The following is a 23,224-nucleotide window of genomic DNA, read 5'->3' as shown; positions in this document are numbered from 1 at the left end:
GTGTACTCATATACATAAAATAAATAAATGTTTTTTAAAAAAGATGATAAAAATGTATTGTACTCAGGCCGCTACTGATCAATAAAGACAGCAGATCAGACTCGGGAGCTGACCTGCACCCATCCCTCCCCCACTCCCAGCCAGAGCGTTATAGAATTTTTAAGCCTAAAATCCACAAACTTGTGTGCCAAGTCACAGTTATATTTTTCCCACCAATCAGGGTTTAGGGATAGGGGCCTTCCTTATGAACACCTCTTTGTGGTACATTTATCCTATCCCATTGGTTGGATTATTCCACTGTGGTGGGGCGATTTGCCTAGCATTCATGTCTTAACTTGCCAACCATGATGTCAGTTGCCCACATACATGTCTCTCTCTGCCAAGCACGATGTCAGTTACCCAGGGAGGTCTTGGGAACTTAAACTTTATTTGGCCCCCTACTCAAAATGGAAGTTTTATTCAAAATGGCTTCAGTTTGGTTCCTTACAGGCAGGGGCTGGAAATGTGTCTCAGTTTACCCAAAAGCCACATCTGTGGGTGGTGTGAGTCTTCCTCAGTAGCCCAGGCTAGCCTGGGATCTGCAGCACCTTTGCACCAGGCTCAGGGCAGCTGGGAATGGGGCCAACCCCTACCAGCTGGGTGTGTGCCGCTGTCACCCCAGCACTGCGAGGCTGGGAAGCAAGCCTTAGTGACACATCCGTCCCAACTTTGAGGCCAGCCTGGGCTACATGAGATCCTGTCTCATAAACATAGAAACAAGAGCAGAAGGTGGGCTGGTAATGTTTTGCTTATTGGTCTGTTACCAGGAAGACTCTTTTGAGACAGGGCCTCATGGAGTCCAGGCTGGCCCCAAACTCACCATGTAGCAGAGGATGATCTTGAACCATTGATCCTCCTGCCTCCACCTCCTGAGTGCTAGGATGATAGGTGTCACCACACATGCTAGAAACAGATGCCCTGGGGGCTGGAGAGATGGCTCAGAGGGTTAGGGGCACTGTCTGCTCTTCCAGAGGTCCTGAGTTCAATTCCCAGCACCCACATGGGGGCTCACAACTGTCTATAATGAGATCTGGTGCCCTCTACTGGCCTGCAGCTGTACATACAGACGCAACATTGCATACATAATAAATAAATAAATCTTAAAAAAGAAAGAAAGAAAGAAGGAAATAGATGCCCTGGCTGCAGCAACCGAACTACAAGCACCCCACCAACTGAGCTACAAGCACTCAGCTAACCAAGTCACATCCTCAGCTTAGCTTTTCCTCCTGTAGGTCTCAGGCTGTCCTCGAACTTGTAACCTTCCTGCCTCGGCCTCCAGGTTACTGGGGTTACAGAGGCCACACACTGAGTGGAGATGGGGCATTACAGTCAGGACCTACAAGAAGCTGGAAGCTCGTTGGGGCCGGATTATTGGGCACTTACGTTTGGTGCAGACGATCTGGGGCCGGTCCCATTTCCCATTGGTCCGGCAGCGGATAGTGGCCACGTGGTGCTGGGAGAAGCCTTCGTCACACTGGTATCGCACAGTGGCATGGACATTGTACTTGGCTTTGCGCACACCGACGAGGGAGGCATTCTCCACTGCTGGAGGGGGACCACAGAGCACTGGAGACAGAAAGGTCTCTGGTTAAGGAAGTGGCTAAGGGGGAGGGTACACCAGTGACACGTCTTGTTGGATGGTCCCTCCCTCGGCACAGCTCCGGGCTCACTACACATGACGGTGCCCATCTCTTGCCTTTTTTTTTTTTTTTTTAAAAAGATTTATTTATTTATTATGTATACAATGCTCTGCCTGCATTAGGCCTGCAGGCCAGAAGAGGGCACCAGATCTCATCGTAGACGGTTGTGAGCTACCATGTGGTTGCTGGGAATTGAACTACAGAACCTCTGGACAGTGCCCTTAACCACTGAGCCATCGCTCCAGCCCACATCTCTTGCCTTTTACCTAAGCTCCTGGGGGGAGGGGGAGGGGTGGGACCTTCTGGACGCGCCCCACTCCCTAGGGCACAAGGTACAAGAACAAATTGAAGCGCCAAAGAAAAACGGGGCAGAATCCATGCAGACGATCCCTTCCTACGGCAAGGCTTTTTAGAAGTAAACCACGAACCGCAAGACGCTAATCGGGGAAATGGCCAAGTGACAGAAAACCGACTACAAGTGTCTGGACGGACAGGAGGGAGGGGGAGGGCGGTACCTGTGCCCTTCTTGCAGACGTAAGGGAGGTTGTAGTTGCAGGGGACATCGTTCCAACGCCCGTTCTCGTGTGCCACCGTCACCACACAGTCCTCCCCGCCCGCGAAGAAGTTATCCGGCTGTTTCTCCCTCCAGTTCTCATATTGCTTGGGGAAGAGAGAGAGAGAGAGAGAGAGAGAGAGAGAGAGAGAGAGAGAGAGAGAGAGAGAGAGAGAGAGAGAGAGCGCGAGCTGGGGTCACTCTGGGGCCGCGCTGTGAGTCCAGTCTGGGGCACTTCCTGTGTGATTCCTGTGGCCAGACCCCCTCCAAGGGGAGGACCAGTGCTCCGTTCTCTACAATAGGCACCGACCATCAGCAGAGCACCCCTTCGCCAGCTGGGGGGCCACGCCATCTCCTCTGTTCTCCTTCCTGCCCCCTCTTTTACTACTTCCCCCACCCCCACCTCGCCAGCTTCCCACGCTTATCAGCAGGGGTGAACAGTTGAGCAAATGCTGACATCAGCTTGGAAGTTCAGGAGGGCTTCCCTGAGGAGGCACAGGAAGCAGGAAAGCAGAGCTCCCCCAAGCCCCCACCCCCCACACCCCCCACACCCCCCCTCCCCCCCCCCCCCCCCCCCCCGGCAGGGAACAGAGTTCCAAGCACAGGGAACAATGCGGGCAAAGGCTCAGCGGCACGGGATGGTGGGCAGCAAGAGGGATGGGTACCTTACAAATTGTGGTAGTCTTGCCTTTAAAGATATTATTACATTTGTTGTTGTTGTTTTGTTTTTCGAGACAGGGTCTCTCTGTGTAGCCTCGGTTGTCCTGGACTCACTTTGTAGACCACGGGTGTGATGGCGCACGCCTTCAATCCCAGCACTCGGGAGGCAGAGGCAGGCAGATCGCTGTGAGTTCAAGGCCAGCCTGGTCTCCAAAGCGAGTCCAGGACAGCCAAGGCTACACAGAGAAACTCTGTCTCGAAAAACAAAACAAAACAAAAAACAAACAAACAAACCAAAGAAGATTTGGGCAGGAGAGATGGCTCAGCAGTTGAGCACGGGTTGTTCTTTCAGAGGATCTGAGTTTGACTCTTTTTTTTTTTTATGAAGATTTATTTATTATGAATACAGTATGATCAGATCCCGTTATAGATGGCTGTGAGCCACCATGTGGTTGCTGGGAATTGAACTCAGGACCCCTGGAAGAGCAGGCAATGCTCTTAACCGCTGAGCCACCTCTCCAGCCCCCTGAGTGTGACTCTTAGCACCCATACAGTGGCTCACAACTTTCTGTAACTCCAGTTGCACGGGATCTGACACTCTTTCCTGGCCTCCGAGGGCACTGCATGTCCATAGTGTACAGACATACATGCTGGCAAAATACCCCTACACATTTAAATAAACAAGTAAATAAAATTTTACAAAAAAATTTATTCATTTGAGTCACACACTTTAAATTCCAGCCCTCAGGAGGCGGAGACAGACCAGCCTGGTCTGCACAGTGGGTTCCAGGCTAGCCAGGGCTACACACTGAGACTCTTGTCTCAAAAACTATTTCCGAGGGGGACACGCATATGCACGCACCTTTGTAAATGCGTTCTTTTCTCGCACCATATGGGTCCCCAGGGATCAAACTCTACGCTCGCCAGCCCGCATGGACAGAACTGAAAAGCCCTGGTGCTTGGCGCTACTCCCATTCTTAGCGTTGTATAACCACCACCACTGTATCTATTTCCAGAAAATTTTCATCACGACAAACCAAAATTCTACACCAACCCAGGAAAAAATAATTCCTCATTCTGCCTGCCCAACCCCCAGTACAAACCGCCTATTCCCCAACACCCACTCGTGGCTGGCCCCACCCCCACGCCGTGGCTCCACCCCCTCTCCCCGCCCCATGACCCTACCCACCCCATGGCCCCACCTCCACCCCATGGCTCTCCTGTAGGCTTCCTGTGCTGCCTTGTTTGTTGTTGTTGTTTGTTTGTTTGTTTGTTTTTGGTTTTCGAGACACGGTTTCTCTGTCTAATAGCCAAGGCAGGTCTAGACTCACTTTGAAGACCAGACTGGCCTTGACTTACCGCGGTCCATCTGCCTCTGCCTCCCAAGCTCTGGAATTAAAGCATGTGCCACCACGCCTGGCTCCTGTGCAGACTTTAGCCTGTTGTTTATCTTACCGATATATATTTTTTAATTTTTTAATTTTGGTTTTTCAAGACAGGGTTCTCTGTGTAGCCTTGACTGTCCTGGACTCACTTTGTAGACCAGGCTGGCTTCGAACTCACAGCAATCTGCCTGCCTCTGCCTCCCAAGTGCTGGGGTTAAAGGCGTGCACCACCACCGCCCGGCAGCTTACTAATTAAAAATAAGATTTTTAAATTATAGCCGTGCGTGGTGGCGCACGCCTTTAATCCCAGCACTCGGGAGGCAGAGGCGGGCGGATCGCTGTGCGTTCGAGGCCAGCCTGGTCTACAAAGTGAGTCCAGGACAGCCTAGGCTAACACAGAGAGACCCTGTCTCGAAAAAACAAAACAAACAAACAAACAAAAAGATTTTTAAATTATTATCATGCATACAGTGCTCTGCCTGCATGTATATCTGCAGGCCAGAAGAGGGCATCAGATCACATTATAGATGGTTGTGAACCACCATGTGGTTGCTGTGAGTTGAACTCAGGACCTCTGGAAGGGCAGTCATTGCTCTTAACCTCTGAGCCATCTGTCCAGCCCCCAGCTTACTGATTTGTTTGAGACAGGGTCTCACTGCATAACAATGACTGGTCTACAAAGCACTTTGTAGCACAGAATAAATCTCAGACTTGAGGTGATCTTCCTGCCTTGGCCCCTCAAGTACTAAGATGTCAAGCAAGCACCACAATAACAGCATTACTTCAGTGGTCTGTGTTTCTTTATATTTTACAGTGTTGGGATGGAACTCAAAACCTCAAGTAAGCCAGGCTGAGCCACGCCCGCAGCCCCTCACTGGGGGATTCTAGGCAGGAGCGCCACCCCTGAGCCACACCCACAGCCCCTCACTGGGAGATCCTAGGCAGGAGCACCACCCCTGAGGCACACCCACAGCCCCTCACTGGGGGATCCTAGGCAGGAGCGCCACCCCTGAGCCACACCCACAGCCCCTCACTGGGAGATCCTAGGCAGGAGCGCCACCCCTGAGGCACACCCACAGCCCCTCACTGGGGGATCCTAGGCAGGAGCGCCACCCCTGAGCCACGCCCGCAGCCCCTTCACTAGATGGGGGGGCGGGCGGGGAGGGGGATCCTAGGTGGGTCTCTTCTGCGAAGGCACACCCAAGAGCTTCTGAGGACGACTGGCGTACACCAGCGACTGCCATGGGCTCAGCAGCCCTAAGGACAGGGACCTGCCACTCACCAGTCCCGTGTTGTCTGTCCACTGGAAGTCCCTCTCCACCGTCCTGTCATTCAGCCCGATCCAGGAATTCTCGTGTCCAAACCCTGTGGCGAGAAGGGGCTTGTGGGAGTGTGTTCCTGCCCCAGGGTCAGGGGAGAGGTGATGCCCAGCGGCCTCTTTCCCAGCCTAGAGGGGCCTGGGGGAGGGGCAAGTCTGAGGCTGGCGAGACTAGCACAGGGTGCAGCTTGCCGGGAGGGTGGACACGGCGAGTAAGGCCGGGCGGGGCAGTAAGCATGGGCCTGGGAGTCAGGAGACTGAGCATGAGGGGATGGCAGAGAAAGGACCAGAAGTTGGGGGCTGAGTGGGAAGGATGGGGGACAGGGAGCCGCACCCTCAGCCACACACAGTTTGCACTGGTCCAGGGCGCTCTGGAAAGGAAGGCCGCACTCCACTCTCCCGAGCCTGGAGGCAGGCTATGGAGTGTTGCCGGAACCAGGGCTTGCGTGGCGTGGCGAGGGAGGCCCTGTCTGGCTGTGGGTACAGATGTGAGGAAAAGGGAATCGAGCAGCCAGAGAAGACAAATGTGGCAAAGGAGAGAACAGCCAGAGGCCCTGTCAGGTGGTTCTGGGAAGGTGTGGTGGGGGATGGGGGCTCCCAGGAGGACCCAGCAGTGAGGAGCCAGATGCCAGGTCAGACCATGGACGGTGAGATGGGGTTGACACAGTGACCCACACAACGAATAAGGGCAGGACCACAGGGGCAGTGCCACGTGAAGAAACGTGTGATCGCGCACGCCTGTAACCCTAGTACTCAGGGAGGTAGAGGCAGGCGGATCTCTGTGAGTTCGAGGCCAGCCTGGTCTACAAAGTGAGTCTAGGACAGCCAGGGCCACACAGAGAAACCCTGTCTCAGAAAGCAAGCAAGCATGACTAAAGTGATGAATGTCACCTCCAACTATGTCACTCTGTAGAGGCCCAGAGGCCTCCCAAGTCCCATCCTGGGCTCTGTTTTATCCGTAGGTTCTTCTAGTGATGAAAAATAATGTGGAAAAATACAATAAGTATGGAAATAACCCAAGCAGCAGGTCACATACTATCTGCCCACTTAGGCCTGTCTGATGGCCAAACTCCTTGGCCCCTTGTGAGTGTCACTTCCTGTTGACACATTTGCCTCTCGTCCTCGCTCGCAGGGCCTGACGAGGAGCTGGGAAGACAACATGTCTGCAGCGTGTATCTGGGGAGCAGCAGTGAGCTGACACAGGGCTCCGCAGACGTGTGAGCCACGCGGGAGGGGCTATCTCCAGGACTCCTGGGTCGCACGTCTGTCAGAGGACAAGCTGCACCCCAGCCCTCCGCTCTGCCCCTACCGTTAATAAACTTGTGCTCCTCTGGTGAGTGGATACTTGTCAGGTGTCCAGCCCGGCGCCGGCAGTCTCTCTCTGCGTCCTCCCAGGCCCGCCGATGGGCAAAGTACCGGTAGCAGTGGCCCTGGAATTTGTGCCAGCCACGGTCGCAACCTTCCGTGTCTGGGAGGTGGGAGAGAAGCGTGAGGGGGGCTGCTTACCTCCCAGGCTGCAGCACACATGGTGCCCAGACATACATTCAGCCGCAACACCCATACACATAAAATAAATTAATTAGTTAAAAAAAAATTTTTTTTTTTGGTTTTTCGAGACAGGGTTTCTCTGTGTAGCCTTGGCTGTTCTGGACTCGCTTTGTAAACCAGGCTGGCCTTGAACTCAGTTATCCACCTGCCTCTGCCCCCTGAGTGCTGGGAATAAAGGCGTGCGCCACCACGCCGGGCAGAATGTTTTAAATTTTTAAAAAATAATAAAATAGGGCCAGCAAGATAGCTCGGTAGGTAAGGGTGATAGCCACCAAGCCTGAGCAGCTGACTAGACAGGAAAGGAGAAAATTGAGTCCTGAAAGTTTTCCCCTGATCTGCACACATGTGCCGTGACACGCTCAATACCCCCATGCACATACACAACATACATGTTTTTGAAATGTAATTAAGCCAGGCATGGTGGCACACACCTTTAATCCCAGCACTTGGGAGGCAGAGGCAGGAGGATTGATGCCAGTTCAAGGCCAGGCTGGTCTACAAAGTGAGTCCAGGACAGCCAAGGCTACACAAAGAGACCCTGTCTCAAAAAAACAAAAAAAAACCAAACAAACAAAAAAAAAGTAATTACACAAAATAAGGGCTGCAGCCAGGCAATGGTGGCGCACGCCTTTAATCCTAGTACTTGGGAGGCAGAAGCAGGCGTATCACTGTGAGTTCGAGGCCACCCTGGTCTATAAAAGTGAATCCAGGACAGTCAAAGCTACACAGAGAGAGCCTGTTTTGAGAATCCAAAAAAGAAAAATAATAATAAATAAATAAGGGCTGCAGAGATGGCTCAGGGATTAAGAGCACTGTCTGCTCTTCCAAAGGACCCAGGTTCAAATCCCAGCGCCCACATGGCAGCTCACAACTGTCTGTAACTCCGGTCCATCTAAATACCCTCACACCAATGCACATAAAACTAAATAAATTATACAAACAATAAGCATACAAATTAAATAATAAAACTGACTTACACCCCGTGGGACTGAGCCCCACCCAGGGGAGACTTCCACATGTGTCTGGACTCACCCTTCTCACACAGGCTGCCGCCATAGCTGGGCAGACAGAGGCAGACGAAACCATTCACCTCGTCAATGCAGGTGCCTCCGTTCTCACAAGGGCTGCACAAGCAGTCGTCGATGTCTGGGAGACATAAGGTGGTCAGAGGTCAGAGGTCAGAGGTCAGCCTCCACTCAGATCCCAACCCACAGGCAGAAAAATGGATCAAAATCCTTTTAATCATCCCCCTGGATACCCATGGGGACGGCAGGATGGCTCTGCAGCCCCGAGGAGGGGCCTCAAATAATGAGCTCTAATGAGCATGAATGACAGCACACATCACCAGACAGAAGTGTGGGACTCTGGCATTCAGGGCTGCCACAGCCCAAAAGACGGTTCCTTTGCATACTCGCAAGGGCCCCACAACCCTACAGGCAGTGTTTGTAAACAGAACCAGGCAACTCAGTCAACTCCTTTGCCCTCCCCCCAACTCTGTGTATGTGTGTGCACATGGGTTCATCTATGGGAAGCCAAAGGTCAATCTTGGGTGTTGTTACTCAGTTTTTACTCACTTGGGTTTTTATTTTTTATTTTATTTTATTATTATTATTTGTTTTTTGAGACAGAGTTTCTCTGTGTAGCCTTGACTATCCTGGACTCACTTTGTAGTCCAGGCTGGCCTTGAACTCACAGCGATCCACCTGCCTCTGCCTCCCGAGTGCTAGGATTAAAGGTGTGCGCCACCACTCCTGGCTTATTTTTTTTAAATATTTTATTTAACTTTAACCTGTGTGCATTGGCGTGAGGGTGTCAGATCTTGGAGTTACAGACAGCTGTGAGCTGCCATGTGGGTGCTAGGAATTGAATCCGGGTCCTTCGGAAGAGCAGGCAGTGCTCTTAACCACTGAGCCATCTCTCCATCCCCTCACTTGGGTTTTTAAAACACAATATTTTTAAAGATATTTATTTATTTTGTGTACATGTTTGTTTATTTTGTTTATTTGTTTATTTATTTTGTGGTTTTTCGAGACAGGGTTTCTTTATGCTATCTTGGTTAAAGGCGTGGCCCACCACTCCTGGCTGTATATGTTTGTTTTGTTTTGGTTTTGAGGAAGGATTTTTCTATGTGTAGCCCTGGCTGTTCTGGAACTCTCTATGAAAAGAAGTACATGCCTCTGCCTCCTGAGTGCTGGGATTAAAGGCCTGAGCCACCTCCCCTGGCCCGCATTTCTAATTTTAGTCAGGGCTCTATAATTCCTAGTGTGGTTATGAAGTCAAGGAAGGATGCATAATGATGAAGAAATTACACCATAGGGGCCTGAGAGATGGCCCAGAGGTTAAGAACACTGATTGCTCTTCCAGAGAACCCAGGTTTAATTCCCAGCACCTCCGTAGTGGCTACGCTTTGTTTGCTTGTGTGTCTGTTGCACTACTTGTGTGCATTGCCTGCAGAGGCCAGAAGAAGGCATTGGATCCTCTGCAACCGGAATTTAATGAGCCCAAACTAGATTTATTTATTTTTATTTACACCATTTATATTTAGTGTTGGAATCTCACATCTAGCAATGTGAGTGGTACCCACACTGCTATCCACCTGGATGAGGCTATTGTCCCAGAGCCCTTTGCAAGCTGGGAAGCATCTGATCCTTTGGTTGTCCCCTCCTAACTCCTAATGCTCTCCCGAGCTACAACCTTCGGGACACAGCGGCTCATCTATTTGATCTGGGCTCAGCTAATTTCAGTTCTTTGACCCAGACTCACGGGGGACAGCACAGTAGTCTGGGCTGGGACACTCACCAATTTCACAATTCTCCCCGGCAAAGCCCTGATCACAGCTGCAGCCATACATGGTGCCATTGGTGCGACAGGTGCCCCCGTGCAGGCAAGGGTTGTTCTCGCAGGGGTCTGTAGGGTCTGTGGGATGGACAGGCAGTGTGAGGATGAACGGGCCACCATTTCGTTTTCCATGGAATTCAGAACTCGGTCCGTGTCTGTGCAGCCCCCTCTGTCACCTCCCCCCAGTGAACACTGGCTCATGTGCTTTGTGACGAAGGCCTTACGGCTTCCGAGCACCGCACTACAGCAGCTCCACCCTGCGCACGGTAAAGTCCCCTCCCAGGCCGTTACTACTAGCCTGGCTTACACAGGGACCATAAGACAAGTCGCAGGAGTTAATTCTCTCTGCCACCATGTGGGTCTTGGGGCTTGAACTCCAGTCCTCAGGCTTAGCAGCAAGCACCTTTACCCACTGAGGCTTCTCAGTAGACATGCCAGGCTCCTGTCTGTACTTAGTGGGGTTTTTTTTTTGTCTCTATCTCTCCCGAGAACAGTGACATTCCATATGGCAGCCACACACCTCATTCACTCTTAAATTAATTAAAATGAGACGAAGCATGCAGCCCTATGAGCCACATGTCAGTCTGACCACTCAGACAATGTAGCTGTGGAATGTCAGCTTTCCAGGCGCAGAACACAGCAGGCACACAGTCATCACTGGCTCACTGAACAGTGGGGGCGGCTGGCTGAGGCAGCGGGGTCCAGGTCTGTGTGATATGCCTGTGCAAGCATGTCTGGGGCAGAGGGTGACACGCAACGCCTGACAGCCACCGGGTGGCCCCGCCACGACACCTGCCCACGGCTGGCACTGACTCAGCCAAGCTGGGGTATTTTTGGCTTTATTAGCATTTGTGCTGTGGGTGTCTCGTCACTCCTCCCAACCACAGCCACCTTCTGTCACCCAGGGTCCCCCACCCAGAGCCCTGGCTGCAGATCCTCCTGTTTCTCCTCCAGATGTCGGTACTTTGGTGGATCCACCTCCTCAGGGCCTCCTCTGACAGTCTAGGCCACCGTCATGTGCACCACACATCCTGCACTCAGCGTCTTACGGGCCAAGACAGAGGCTCCTCTTCCTCCCCCTCTCCTCCTTTCTTCCTGTTTATTCCCTCCTTTCCGGCTCCCTCTTCCCCTCTTCCCTCCATTCCTTCCCTCTTTCCCTCCCCTCTACAGTCTCATGTAGCCCGCGCTGTCCTTGAACTCACTGCTTAGCTGAGGCTGACTTTGATCTCTGACCCCCAGCCTTTACCTCTCCAGAGCTGGGATGACAGGCATGCACCAAGCCTGACTCACAAGCTCTGTCTTTTGTTTGTTTGTTTGTTGTTCTGTCCTATGTCCATCCAGCCACGCTGCAGGAAGTGCTCAGATGTCCCTTTGCCTCGGTCTCCCCACGAGTAATCGAGAACCATACCAAGAAGTTGTCCCGTGAGACGTTACAAAGTTGAGCCAACCTGGCACTCAGGAGACTGAGGCAGAGGGGTTGGTGAGATCTCTGGGCTAGCCTGGGCTACAGAGTGAGCTCTAGGACAGTCAAGGCTAAACAGAGAAACGCTGTCTCAAAAAACAAACAAACAAAACAAAAACAAAAACCAACCAAACCCAAAACCAACCAAACAACCAAACAAAAACCAAGGTGGACAGTGTCTGAGGATAGGCTCCTATGGACTGTACATGCATGTGTTCATATGTGCACCTGCATGCACGTAAGTAAATACAAATGAATCAATGCATTAAAAAAAAAGTCAGGTGTGGTGGTTTGAATAAGAATGGCCCCCACAGGCTCCCATATTTAACTGTTTAGTGACTGGGGCTGTGGAACCCTTTGAAAGAATTAGAAGGATTAGTAGGTGTGGCCTTGTGGGAGGAAGTGTGGTCCTGGAGGTGCGCCCGGTGAGGTTTTACAGAGCCCCTGACAGGCCCAGCTCTCTCTCTCCTCTGTGTGTATATCAGGCTGTGCGTTCAGCTACTGCTCCGGCACGCTTGCTGCATGCTTCCTGCTGTGATGACAGTGGATTAAACCACAGACACTGTAAGCAGCCCCAGTTAAATGTTTCTTTTATATGAGTTTTTTGGTCATGGTGTCTCTTCACAGGAATATAACAGTGACTAAGACACCAGGCATGAGGGCTGGAGAGATGGCTCAGAGGTTAGGGGCACTGACTGCCTCTCCAGAGGTCCTGAGTTCAATTCCCAGCAACCACACGGTGGCTCATAACCATCTACAATGTGATCTTATATCCTGGCCTGCAGGTGTACATGCAGACAGAGCACTGTATATATAGTAATAATTTTAAAAAGACACCAGGCCTGATGATACACACATATTATTCCAGCATTCAGAAGGCTGAGGCAGGAGGATTGCCACCAGATTAAGGCCGTCCTGGGTTACACAGGGACCACTGAGCCTGCTCCCACCCACAGCTCCGGCCCCTGCCGTCTCCATGACCAGGCCAGTCCAGGGCTGGTTCCTGTTCATCCTACATACTCCTTCAACTATGTCCTGTCCGTCCATCTGTCTGTCCATCCTTCCCTGCCTGGGATGCAACCAGATCCAGCTGTCTCCTTAGACAACAAAATCATTTAAGGCTAGCCCCCTGCATCACACTGTCTCTCTCAAAGTGATTTGCACATCTGAAACAGAACTTCCCCAAATCCAATCCCTGGACGCCTCATGTGGCCCATGGTTTGGCCAATGACCACATGCACAGAGTGTAGGATGTGCCCAATGTAGCCAGCCAAAGTGCTGTATGCTTTTAAACCCAGCAGTCAGGAGCTACAGGCAGGTGATTCTCTGTGAGTTCAAGGTCAGCCTTGTCAACAGAGCAAGTTCCAGGACAGCCAAGGCGACACAGAGAAACCCTTTCCAAACAGCAACACAACACAACACAACACAACACAGGAAGGCCAATGTAACGTGCCTCCTAACCTCTGACCTCTGACCTCCAGCATCATTCTTTTTAGAAAATCCTAGCCCTCCTAGGGCATTTCCTCTGCTCAAGGAACCCCCAGCCACCAGGACCCACATCCCAGCCACACTAGGACAGATGGAGAATCTAGAACTTACCCTCCTGCCCACTGGCCACCTCTTCCCAGAAGCCCTCCAAGCCTGGACTCCCAGCCACAACATTCAGGTCTGATTCATCCAAGCCCAGGGACACAGGTATCAGGGTGCTGGGGGCTTCCCACAGCCCTGTGGGCTCCCCTGAGGAAACCGAGGCCACTTCGTCCATGCTGGAGGCCAGGGATGACCAGGGATGCGAAGGCAGACTGCTGAGAGGTCCCGGTGACCCCTGGGTCACCATCTGACCCTCTGGCTCTGGGTGGCTTTGGGAGCTTGCAGAGGTCAGTGTGGGCGTGGTCTGAGCAGCAGGCCTGGTCACAGCCACATGGGTGCTAGAAATGGAACTTTTGGGTTCAGACCCCCAAGTGGCATCAGCAACGCTGGGGACCAGCTCCATGGTGGCCTCCATAGGGCCCTCAGTGGTGTCTCCCTCCAAAGCCACTGTAGGTTCCACACTCACGGTGACTCCATGGCCTCCCAAGGATGTGGACTGGGAGCCAGTGTCCAGTCCTTGGCTGGGCAGCGGTAGCCAGGTGGCCAGCACCTTGTCCACAGTGCCAGATGTGGGAGTCCCTGGTAAGTCTAAAGCCCCAGACTCAGTCCCTGGGATGCCAGCACCAGAGGGGGTATGATTCATTGTCACATTACTGGAGTGCAAGGACACCCATGGGCCAGAGCTGGGGTGCTTTGTAGCCTGGATGGGGCTGATCTCCCCAATCTCTCTAGAATCTGCAGCAGCAGATCCGTGGCTGGCTTCGACTGGGGTAGCCATAGTGGTCTGAGATGGGGGTTCAAGGCTGACAGGCCTGGCAGTGGTGACGTCACCATCTTCTTCTTCCAGGCCCCAGGAGGGGAGGGGAGAAGCTGGGGAGGGCGGAACGGGGGTGACACTGGGGATGAGTGTGGAGTGTGGCACAAGCCACAGTTTGGGGGCACGAAGCATGGCCACAATGGGGAAGTCTGGGGAGCTGTCGTCACGGGGTGCCTCGTGGGAGACAGCACTTAGGGCCTCGGAGGGACTGGAGGGAGGAGCAGCGGGCTCCGAGGATGACCAGGGCACGTGGTGGACGGTTGATTTGGTGCTGAGGGCCTCGGCTGCCCCGTGTTCCATGCCAGGGGTACTGTCGGTGCTTGGAATGCTGGGGGAGACCCAAGACTGGGGCCACTTCAGGGACTCTGGGGGACTCCTGTTGCCAGGAGAACCTGTGACATCAAAATAAACTGTGGTTAGCAGGGCCTGGCGGCACATGCCTACGATCCTACATTTGGGATTCTTCAGTCACGTGCGGCCGGACAAGCCTGGTATCCATGCAGTCAGGAAGTATCTGGAGTTCAAAGTCATCCTTGGATACATACATGGAAGTTAGAGGCCAGCCTGGGACACACAAGAAGCTGTCTTAACACCCCCTCCAACAAACAAGCAATAAAAGCCAAGTGTGTTGGAGCTGGAAAGATGGCTCAGTGGTAAAGAGCACTTGCTGCTCTTGCAGGAGACCCAGGTTCGATCCTCACTACCTCGCAGAGCCTGTAACTCCTGTTCCAGGGGACCCAACACCCTCCATGGGCACCAGGAACATAGACATGTATGTCAGCACACACCTGTCACCTTAGTGCTTGGGAGACTGAAGCAGGAGGATTGCTATGAGTTCCAGGCCAGCTTCAGGTGTAGAGTGAGACTCTGTCTCAAAACACAAAGCACAGGGCCTGGCATGGAGTGTTTGCTGTGAAAGCATAAATATCTGCATTCAGATCCTCACACTCACACAAAAGCTGGGCGCAGCAGCCCAGGGCTTAAACAGGGAGCGGGGAGAGTAGCCAGAGTGAGCACCAGGTTTAGTGAGAAACCATGTCTCAAAAACTAAGATGAGCTGAGCGTCGTGGCACACACCTTTTATCCCAGCACCTGGGAGGCAGAGGCAGGAGGATCGCTGTGAGTTCAAGGCCAGCCTGGTCTACAAAGTGAATGCAGGACAGCCAAGGCTACACAGAGAAACCCTGTCTCAAAAACAAACAAACAAACAAACAACCTAAGATGGAGGGACATAAAAGGAGGACACTTGAAGACAACATCTGGTCTCTGATAGCTTGTGTGTATGCAAGAACACACACACACACACACACACATTCAGTCACATGCAGGCACATACACACACACACTCAGTCACATGCAAGCACACACACACACTCAGTCACATGCAGGCACACACACACACTCAGTCACATGCAGGCACACACACACACACACACACACACACTCAGTCACATGCAAGCACACACACACACTCAGTCACATGCAAGCACACACACACTCAGTCACATGCAAGCACACACACACACTCAGTCACATGCAAGCACACACACACACACTCAGCCACATGCACGTACACACACACTCAGCCACATGCAAGCACACACACACACTCAGTCACATGCAAGCACACACACACACTCAGCCACATGAACGTACACACACACTCAGCCACATGCAAGCACACACACTCACACTCAGCCACATGCAAGCACACACACACACACTCAGTCACATGCAAGCACACACACACACACACTCAGTCACATGCAAGCACACACACACATAGTCACATGCAAGCACACACACACACTCAGTCACATGCAAGCACACACACACATAGTCACATGCAAGCACACACACACACTCAGTCACATGCAAGCACACACACACACACTCAGCCACATACAAGCACACACACACTTACTCAGCCACATACAAGCACACACTTACTCAGCCACATGCAAGCACACACACACACATACTCAGTCACATGCAAGCGCACACACACACACACACACACACACACACACTAGGGCATACACAAAACAAAACGGAGATTTGTAGGCAAGACTATAGGCAAGGTCAGGGAGCTGCTGGAACAGCGTGTGGCTTTGCCACGCCCCCTTCCTTTCTCCCCAGGTCACTGACCTGCTCCTGGGACACCCACTTCGTTGGTCAGAATGGCCCAGGGACTGCTGCTGTGGTCACTGCCTGAGGCCCCTGTGGCTGCAGGAGGCCCCGTGGAGTCAGCAGTAACTTCCAGGGCGGGAGGCTGGGCACTGGCCTCTGCTGCCTCAAGCTGCCCATCTGGGCTCTGTTGTTGGAAGTGTCGACCGTTCAGCCCTTTGAAGCGGCCCCTCCTTGTCGTGGGAGTGGGGGCTGCCTGTGTGCCCGAGGGTGTCGTCTCCTCCGTATTCACCGCCATGCTACTGGGGCTGGAGACACCTGTGGAACCCGTGGCGCCCGTGAGCAGCCGCTTTTCAGAAGAGGGCTGCGAAGCCAGCGTGGGCACCACTGGGGTGGAGCCAAGGGTCGCCTGAGACACTCGTGTCCACATCAGGTCGAGAGGTTCATCTTCTCCACTGGACGACATCAGAGGTTCCTGGAAGTCGGGTGCCACCACCTCCCGCTCCCCCAAGCTGGTCTCTAGCTCTCGGGCTGGGGGCCCCTCTGCCGACACAATCTCCCCCTCATCTCCAGAAGAGGGAGTCTCAGAGTCTCCATGTTGTGGTGTAAGGTGATGAGCTATAGAAAAAGCAGAAGAGGTGTTGGCACAGGCATGCCGGGAAAGTCCTGCATGCCGTCTATGCACATGCTGGCCTGCTTCATCTGGGCATCTCTCTGTCTCCCTGGGTGGGTTCCTCAGCCTGAGAAGAGAATGTGAACCACTCCTGCTGCCACAGAAAGTGCCCATAGTCAGCCGGGCGGTGGTGGCGCACGCCTTTAATCCCAGTACTTGGGAGGTAGAGGCAGGCGGATCGCTGTGAGTTCGAGGCCAGCCTGGTCTACAAAGTGAGTCCAGGACAGCCAAGGCTACACAGGGAAACCCTCTCTCAAAAAAGAAAAAAAAAAAAAAAAAAAAAAAGGAAAAAGAAAATGCCCATAGTTAAGGCCAGGGGCCGAGGGCCACCTATGCACCTGAGACAGCTTGGCTCATTGTTGGAACTCTGAGATCACACAGCAGGGGCTCCTGCTCCGTCTCCACCAGGCTGGGCCTAAGCCCCAGCTAGAGTGGGTTTCCAGGCTTAGGACATCTCAGGAAAGAGAGCTCCGCCCACTAGCGCTGTCTCTGTCTGTAGCCCAAGCTAACCTCGAACTCAAAATGTAGCCAAGGCTTGCTTCAGACTTACAGAGAGTCTCCTACCTCAGTCTTCCAAATGCTGGATGGTACAAGAGTGGCCCAATAGTGGCCGTATTGAAGGAAAGGTCCCTCTCAGGGGGTGGACACTCCCCCAGAGGGAGTGGCTTGTCACAAGGTTTCTGCCCTTCTCTCTGTGGGCTTTTTAAAAACGGAGGTGACTCAGGGAGGTAGAGGCAGTGAGTCCAGGACAGCCAAGGCTGCACAGAAAATCCCTGTCTCGCAAAACAAAAAACAAAAACAAAAACAAAATGCGTGGTCACAGAAGACACACCCACGAAGCACGTTCACCATTAGTGATCCTGGGATGTGGCCTCCACCAATGATCCTGGCTGAGGACGTGATCTGGAGGGGACACCGTTTACAGGGCATGTGGCCTTCACACACTCCTGACTGCCATGGAGGCGTGGTGTTTGCTACGCACTTTCAGGGTGTGTGTGACATGGGGCGTGGCTATAACCAAGCTTTCCTGGTGAGGCTGCGGTCTCAAGGGAACACATCCAAACGCACAAAGAGCAGCTGGAGAGACTGATCCGGGTGTGTGTGGTCAGGTAGGGACCCCTCTTTGAGGCAATAGCTTAGTTAGACACCCTGGACTGCGATCCTGTCTGGATGACACCCACCCACAAAGGGTGGCCCGGGACAATGGCTCTGGGGCGTGGCCTGCAGGGCCCGCTGGGGCTGGTGGGTAGGTGGCGGCGGGAGCACGTCCTAACGCACCTCGGAAGCAGTAGGCGTCAAAGCGCGCTCCCGGCGCAGGGAAGCCAGTGCGGTTGGCGAAGCGGTAGACTGTGCGCACACCAGGGGCGGGGCCTCCGCAACGCCGCCGCGGAGTCTGGATCGGGTAGCGCACGCTGCCATCTGCCAGCCAGCCGGGGTCGCACTGGTCCAGGCCCTCGTGCCAGGCCAGGTGCAACTGCCCCACCGAGGCCAGCTCTGCACCCTGCCGCTGACATTGCGCCCGCGCGCCCGCTAGTGTCAGTCGGCGTGCAGGGCCCACGTAGAAGACTTCACCTGGGAGAGGGCCAGGGTGGAGGTCAGAAGGGGGAAGAGAAGCAGGGATGCTCGGAACTGCGGATAGGGAAGCTCAGGAAACGAATGGCCCAAGTCATAGCTCTAGCTGTATAGAGCTTTGAGGGGACTTGACTTAGGAGGGCTTCGGGACCGGAAAAATACCTGACACTCAGGGAGAGGTAGCCCAGGTCCCAGGTGCATTTCTTAAGGCACTAAGACTTCCGGAGAGATTCATGTGGGCTTAGGGAAGGTGGGACAGCACCTTACACTCAAGGACAGGTGACGACGGAGTCTTATCCGCATCTTGCCTTACCCCCTAGCTCGCGAGCAAAACAGTAGACGTCGTAGAGTTCCTGTGGGTCCCGTCTCCCATAGCTCCGAACCCCCGGCAGGCTGCTGCGGTCACCATAGCAACCAGGACGCGACTGGGTGATGGGATACCTGGCCGCGAGCGCGCGCGAGGGGAGTGCGGATCAGAGGTGTGCTCCCGAAGCCCCCTTCTCCGGGAGTGAGCCCCAGTCCCGTGCCCCCTGCGCACCCCCTCACCGAACCGTGCGGTCTGAGAGCCAGCCTGCGTCGCAGTTGTCAAAGCCGTCTTCGAAGGCAGCCTGCAGGTGTCGTGGGGCAGCAATGGTGGCAGAGCTCAGGCGACAGGCCTCCTGGGCCTCAGCAAAGGTCAACGCATAGCGGTCCCTGGCCGCCCGGTAGTGGAACACGACGCCTGTGGGGTAAGAGACAGGAGGCCTGACAGAGGCTGGTGCGGGATCTTGGAGAAAGGACCTCCTTGGAGCACTTTTTTTTTCTTTTCTTTCCTTTTTGTTTTGTTTTCGAGACAAGGTTTCCCCGTGTAGCCTTGGCTGTCATGAACTCTCTCTGTAGACCAGGCTGGCCTCGAACTCACAGACATCCGCCTGCCTCTGCCTCCCGAGTGCTGGGATTAAAGGCTTTGGAGCAGATTATTTTAAAGACAGGTCTCATAGGGTGTGGTTGGCACATGCTTTTAATCCCAGCACTGGGAAGGCATAGGCAGGCGGATCTCTGTGAGCTCAGGGCCAACCTGGTCTACTGAGTGAGTTCCAGGTGAGCCAGAGCTACCCAGAGAGACTTTGTCTCAAAAGAGACAACAATGAAGCACACAGACAAAGAAAGAGAGAACTGGCATGGCCTAGGCGGCCTCCAGCTCCATCTGTGGTGAGGAATGACTTTCTTTCCCCTTGTGCTCCTCCCGTCTTCTCAGCCGGAACTCTTGTCTGCTATTGTTTGTTAGTTTGTTTGGCTTTTTGAGACAGAGTTTCTCTGAGTAGCTCTGGCTGTCCCAGACCTTGTTCTGTGGGCTAGGCTGGCCTCCAACTCAGAGATCAGCTTGCCTCTGGGATTAAAGGCGTGCACCACCACTGTTTGGCTTTATTTCTGTTTTTGAGACAGGATCTCAATATGTATCCCAGGCTGGCCCAGACTCACAAAGCTCCATCTATCTGCCTCTGCTTCCCCGGTTCCCCACCATTGCACCCCCCCCCCCCAAAGCTCATTTCTTTTTAATCAGAAAAACAGAAACTAGGGGCTGGAGAGATGGCTCAGAGGTTAAGAACACTGTCTGTTCTTCCAAAGGTCCTGAGTTCAATTCCCAGCAACCACATGGTGGTTCATAACCATCTATAATGCAATCTGGGCCCTCTTCTGCTATGAGTACTGTATAAATAATAAATAAATCTTTTTTAAAAAAGAAAGAAAGAAAGAAAGAAAGAAAGAAAGAAAGAAAGAAAAACAGAAACTATAGTGGAATTTAGCAGAGGATCCAGCAGATAGACTTACATAGTGTCTCCTGAAGGTGTGTTAACTGACATTAAAGATAGGCTCACTTTAATATTTTTTAAATATCTGTATTTTTTTTTCTGAGACAAGAGTTTTTCAGTGTAGTTGTGGCTATCCTGGACTCACTCTGTAGACCAGGCTGTCCTTGAACTCAGAGAGATCTGCCTGCCTTTACTTCCCTGGGTGCTAGGATCACAGGTGTGCGCCACTGTTCCCAGCTAAAGATTTGTTATTTTTAAAGATTTATTTCTTCTGGGCTGGAGAGATGGCTTAGTGGTTAAGAGCGCCGCCTGCTCTTCCAAAGGTCCTGAGTTCAATTCCCAGCAACCACATGGTGGTTCACAATCATCTGTAACACGATCTGACACCCTCTTCTGGCGTACAGGTGTATATGTAGCAGAACACTGTATACATAATAATAAATAAAAAGTTAAATACAATCTTTTTAAAAAAAGATTTTTTTTTTTTAATTTTGGTTTTTCGAGACAGGGTTTCTCTGTGTAGCCTTGGCTGTCCTGGACTCACTTTGTAGACCAGGCTGGCCTCGAACTCACAGCAATCCACCTACCTCTGCCTCCCGAGTGCTGGGATTAAAGGCGTGCGCCACCACGCCCGGCTTAAAAAAAGATTTATTTCTTCTTTAAAATATTTTTATTTTGTGTACATTGACTTTGTTTTTTTGTTTTTGTTTTGGTTTTTTGAGACAGGGTTTCTCTGTGTGTAGCCCTGGCTGTCTTGGAACTTACTTTGTAGACCAGGCTGGCCTCGAACGCACAGAGATCTGCCTGCCTCTGCCTCCTGAGTGCTGGGATTATACGTATGCACTACCACACCTGGCTATTTGCTTATTTTATGTATATATGTGAATGCCAGCATGTATGATGTGGTATCTAGTGCATCATACATGCAGACACTCACATGTACACATAAAATAAGTAAATAGAAGGTGCTAGATCCCCTAGAACTGGAATTACATGTGTTTGTTTGCTGCCATGTTGGTGCTGGGAATGGTCCTCTGGAAGAGCAGCCAGTCCTCTTAACCTCTGAGGCATCTCTCTCCAGTCCTAAATCACTGCATTTTAAACTCTGTGTACTGGTGTGTAAGTGTGTGTGTGTGTGTGTGTGTGTGTGTGTGTGTGTGTGTGAGTATATGTGTGTGTGTGAGTATATGTGTGTGGTTTTGTATATGTGTGTGTGTGTTTCGATTGCAGTGCCTGCAGGCAGAATTGACACAGCCCCTGGAGCCACCTGACCTATTCTTCCTCTGGAAGAGCAGCAAGCCTCTGAACCACTGAGCCCTTGGCGGCCTAGCCTCAGTTTTTGTTATTTCCACCTTGGCCCCACCCTTTTTATTCTAACTCCTCCCTTTTCAATCCCAGCCTCTTTCATTCCATCCTTCCCTTCAGTCCGACAATGCTCACTTCACCATCAGGCTCTCCCCTTTCATGGTTGGCCCCTCCCTTTTTGTCCTAGCCCCTCCTCTACCGTTTAGCCCCTCCCCTTCTGTCTTAGCCCCTCCCCCTACTAGTCGCTCGCCCGCCATTTAGCCCCGCCCCTTCTGTCTTAGTCTCTCCCGCCAATCATTTTACTAACTCCTCCCCGTCTTTCTTGGCCCGTCATCTATCCTTGACTCTTTCCTGCTCCTTCCTGCATGCACACTCGCCCTTCCGGTCCATCCCTGGTTCCTCTTCCTTTAACTTTTGGTCTCTCCCCCTTCACCCTTTATCCCTCCCTTTCTGTCCCAGAGCCTTGCCCTCCATCCTCAGACGCTATCTTGACAGCTTCCTCTTTCTTCCTTGAGCTCCTCCGCCCAGCCTCAACTCTCCCCCACACCATAGGCCCCTCCCCCTTCATATCTGGCCACGCCCACTACCTGCCCCCAACTCACCTGTTACCTCCAGGGTCACCAGGTCCTGTTCATCCTCAATACCCTTTACCACTTGGCAGCGGTACAGCCCCGAGTCGCTGGCCCGCAGCGGCCCCAGCAGAAGCGTAGCGTTGGCTCTGTGCCGGGGGTACGCAGGCAACGACACCCGTCCCTGCCAGCCCTTGGCCACACGAACCACGTTGTCCTTGGCTACCAAGATGGGCAAATCCTGTCGCTGGCCTGATGCAGTCCGAACCTTGGTCCACTTGATGCGAGGGATGTCTCGCGGGGTGCCTGGCCGTGGTTGCAAGGTAAAGAGGCAGGGCAGAGCCACCAGCTCTGCCAGGGCAGCACGGACGGGCCCGGGACCCGACTTGAGCATGCGAAGCCCCTTTTCCGTGGTGGTGGTGGTGTCCTGTGTGTCTAGGGTGAAGAGACAGGACCTGAGTCAGAGGCAGCGCCCAGCAGGACACCGACATTTCTTGCTTTAGTGGGTTTTTCTTTTCTTTTTTTTTTTTTTTTTTGAGACAGGGTCTCTCTGTGTAGCCCTGGGCGTCCTGGACTCGCTTTGTAGACCAGGCTGACCTCGAACTCACAGCGATCCGCCTGCCTCTGCCTCCCTAGTGCTAGGATTACAGACATGCGTCACCACGCCCGGCCTTTTTTTTTTTTTTTTCACTAACACTTTGTTTCACTTTTTGAGACAGTGTCTCACTATGTAGCCCTGGGTGGCCTGGAACTCACTACTTAGGCCAGGCTGGCCTCAAACTCACAGAGATCCTCCAGCCTCTGCCTCTCCCGGGTGCTGGGATTAAAGGTGTGCGCCACCACACCCAGCTTCGCTAGCACATTTTTACAGAGCGACCAAGGCCAGAACCCTTCACGCTCTTGCCTTGCTCAGCTTCTTTTATGGCTGAACGATGCCTGTCATCATCACTGGCTCGCTGTGTGGCCCTGGGATAGTCACTTTCCTTCTCTGATCCTCAAAAGCTCAGCCAGAGGTGGACACTGGGAACAGTGTGGGCCATTCGTTTTTTGTTTTGTTTTTGTTTGTTTGTCTTTTCTTTTCTTTCTTTCTTTTTTTTTTTTAAGACAGGATCTCCTGTAGCACAGGCTGGCAGCAAACTACACAGCCGAGAGTGACCTTGCACTTCTGGTCCCCTGATCTTCTGCCCACCTGCTAGGGTTACAGGGGTGCACCACTATGCCTCCTGAGTACAATCAAGTCATTGAACTCCCATAACCATCTGCAGTGGCAATGTCTCGTCATCTTTTAGGGACATCAGGCAAACTGAAGATCAGAGAAGTAAATATTCTTGCCTA

The 23,224-nt window shown here is 52.7% G+C and overlaps 1 protein-coding gene across 2 annotated transcripts in view; it reads right to left on the bottom strand.

Moving 5' to 3' along the window:
• The window catches only part of NCAN (neurocan), a 32,623-nt gene that overhangs the window by 4,718 nt on the left and 4,681 nt on the right, over nt 1-23,224 (bottom strand). For both annotated transcript variants that reach the window (XM_084759048.1, XM_084759047.1), the window contains 12 exons: nt 21,923-22,324; nt 18,769-18,943; nt 18,536-18,663; nt 17,929-18,222; nt 15,999-16,595; nt 13,043-14,242; nt 9,943-10,059; nt 8,176-8,289; nt 6,905-7,063; nt 5,560-5,642; nt 2,195-2,339; nt 1,423-1,605 (listed from right to left, as the gene is read on the bottom strand). In XM_084759048.1, coding sequence (XP_084615174.1) covers nt 1,423-1,605; nt 2,195-2,339; nt 5,560-5,642; nt 6,905-7,063; nt 8,176-8,289; nt 9,943-10,059; nt 13,043-14,242; nt 15,999-16,595; nt 17,929-18,222; nt 18,536-18,663; nt 18,769-18,943; nt 21,923-22,324 — 3,597 coding nt within the window. The remainder of the gene's footprint in view (nt 1-1,422; nt 1,606-2,194; nt 2,340-5,559; nt 5,643-6,904; nt 7,064-8,175; nt 8,290-9,942; nt 10,060-13,042; nt 14,243-15,998; nt 16,596-17,928; nt 18,223-18,535; nt 18,664-18,768; nt 18,944-21,922; nt 22,325-23,224) is intronic.

The sequence above is a fragment of the Acomys minous genome (genome assembly GCF_964271855.1).
Source record: "Acomys minous genome assembly, chromosome: 15".
Classification (NCBI taxonomy): Eukaryota; Metazoa; Chordata; class Mammalia; order Rodentia; family Muridae; genus Acomys; species Acomys minous.
This window is presented reverse-complemented; position numbering and strand designations above follow the sequence as displayed.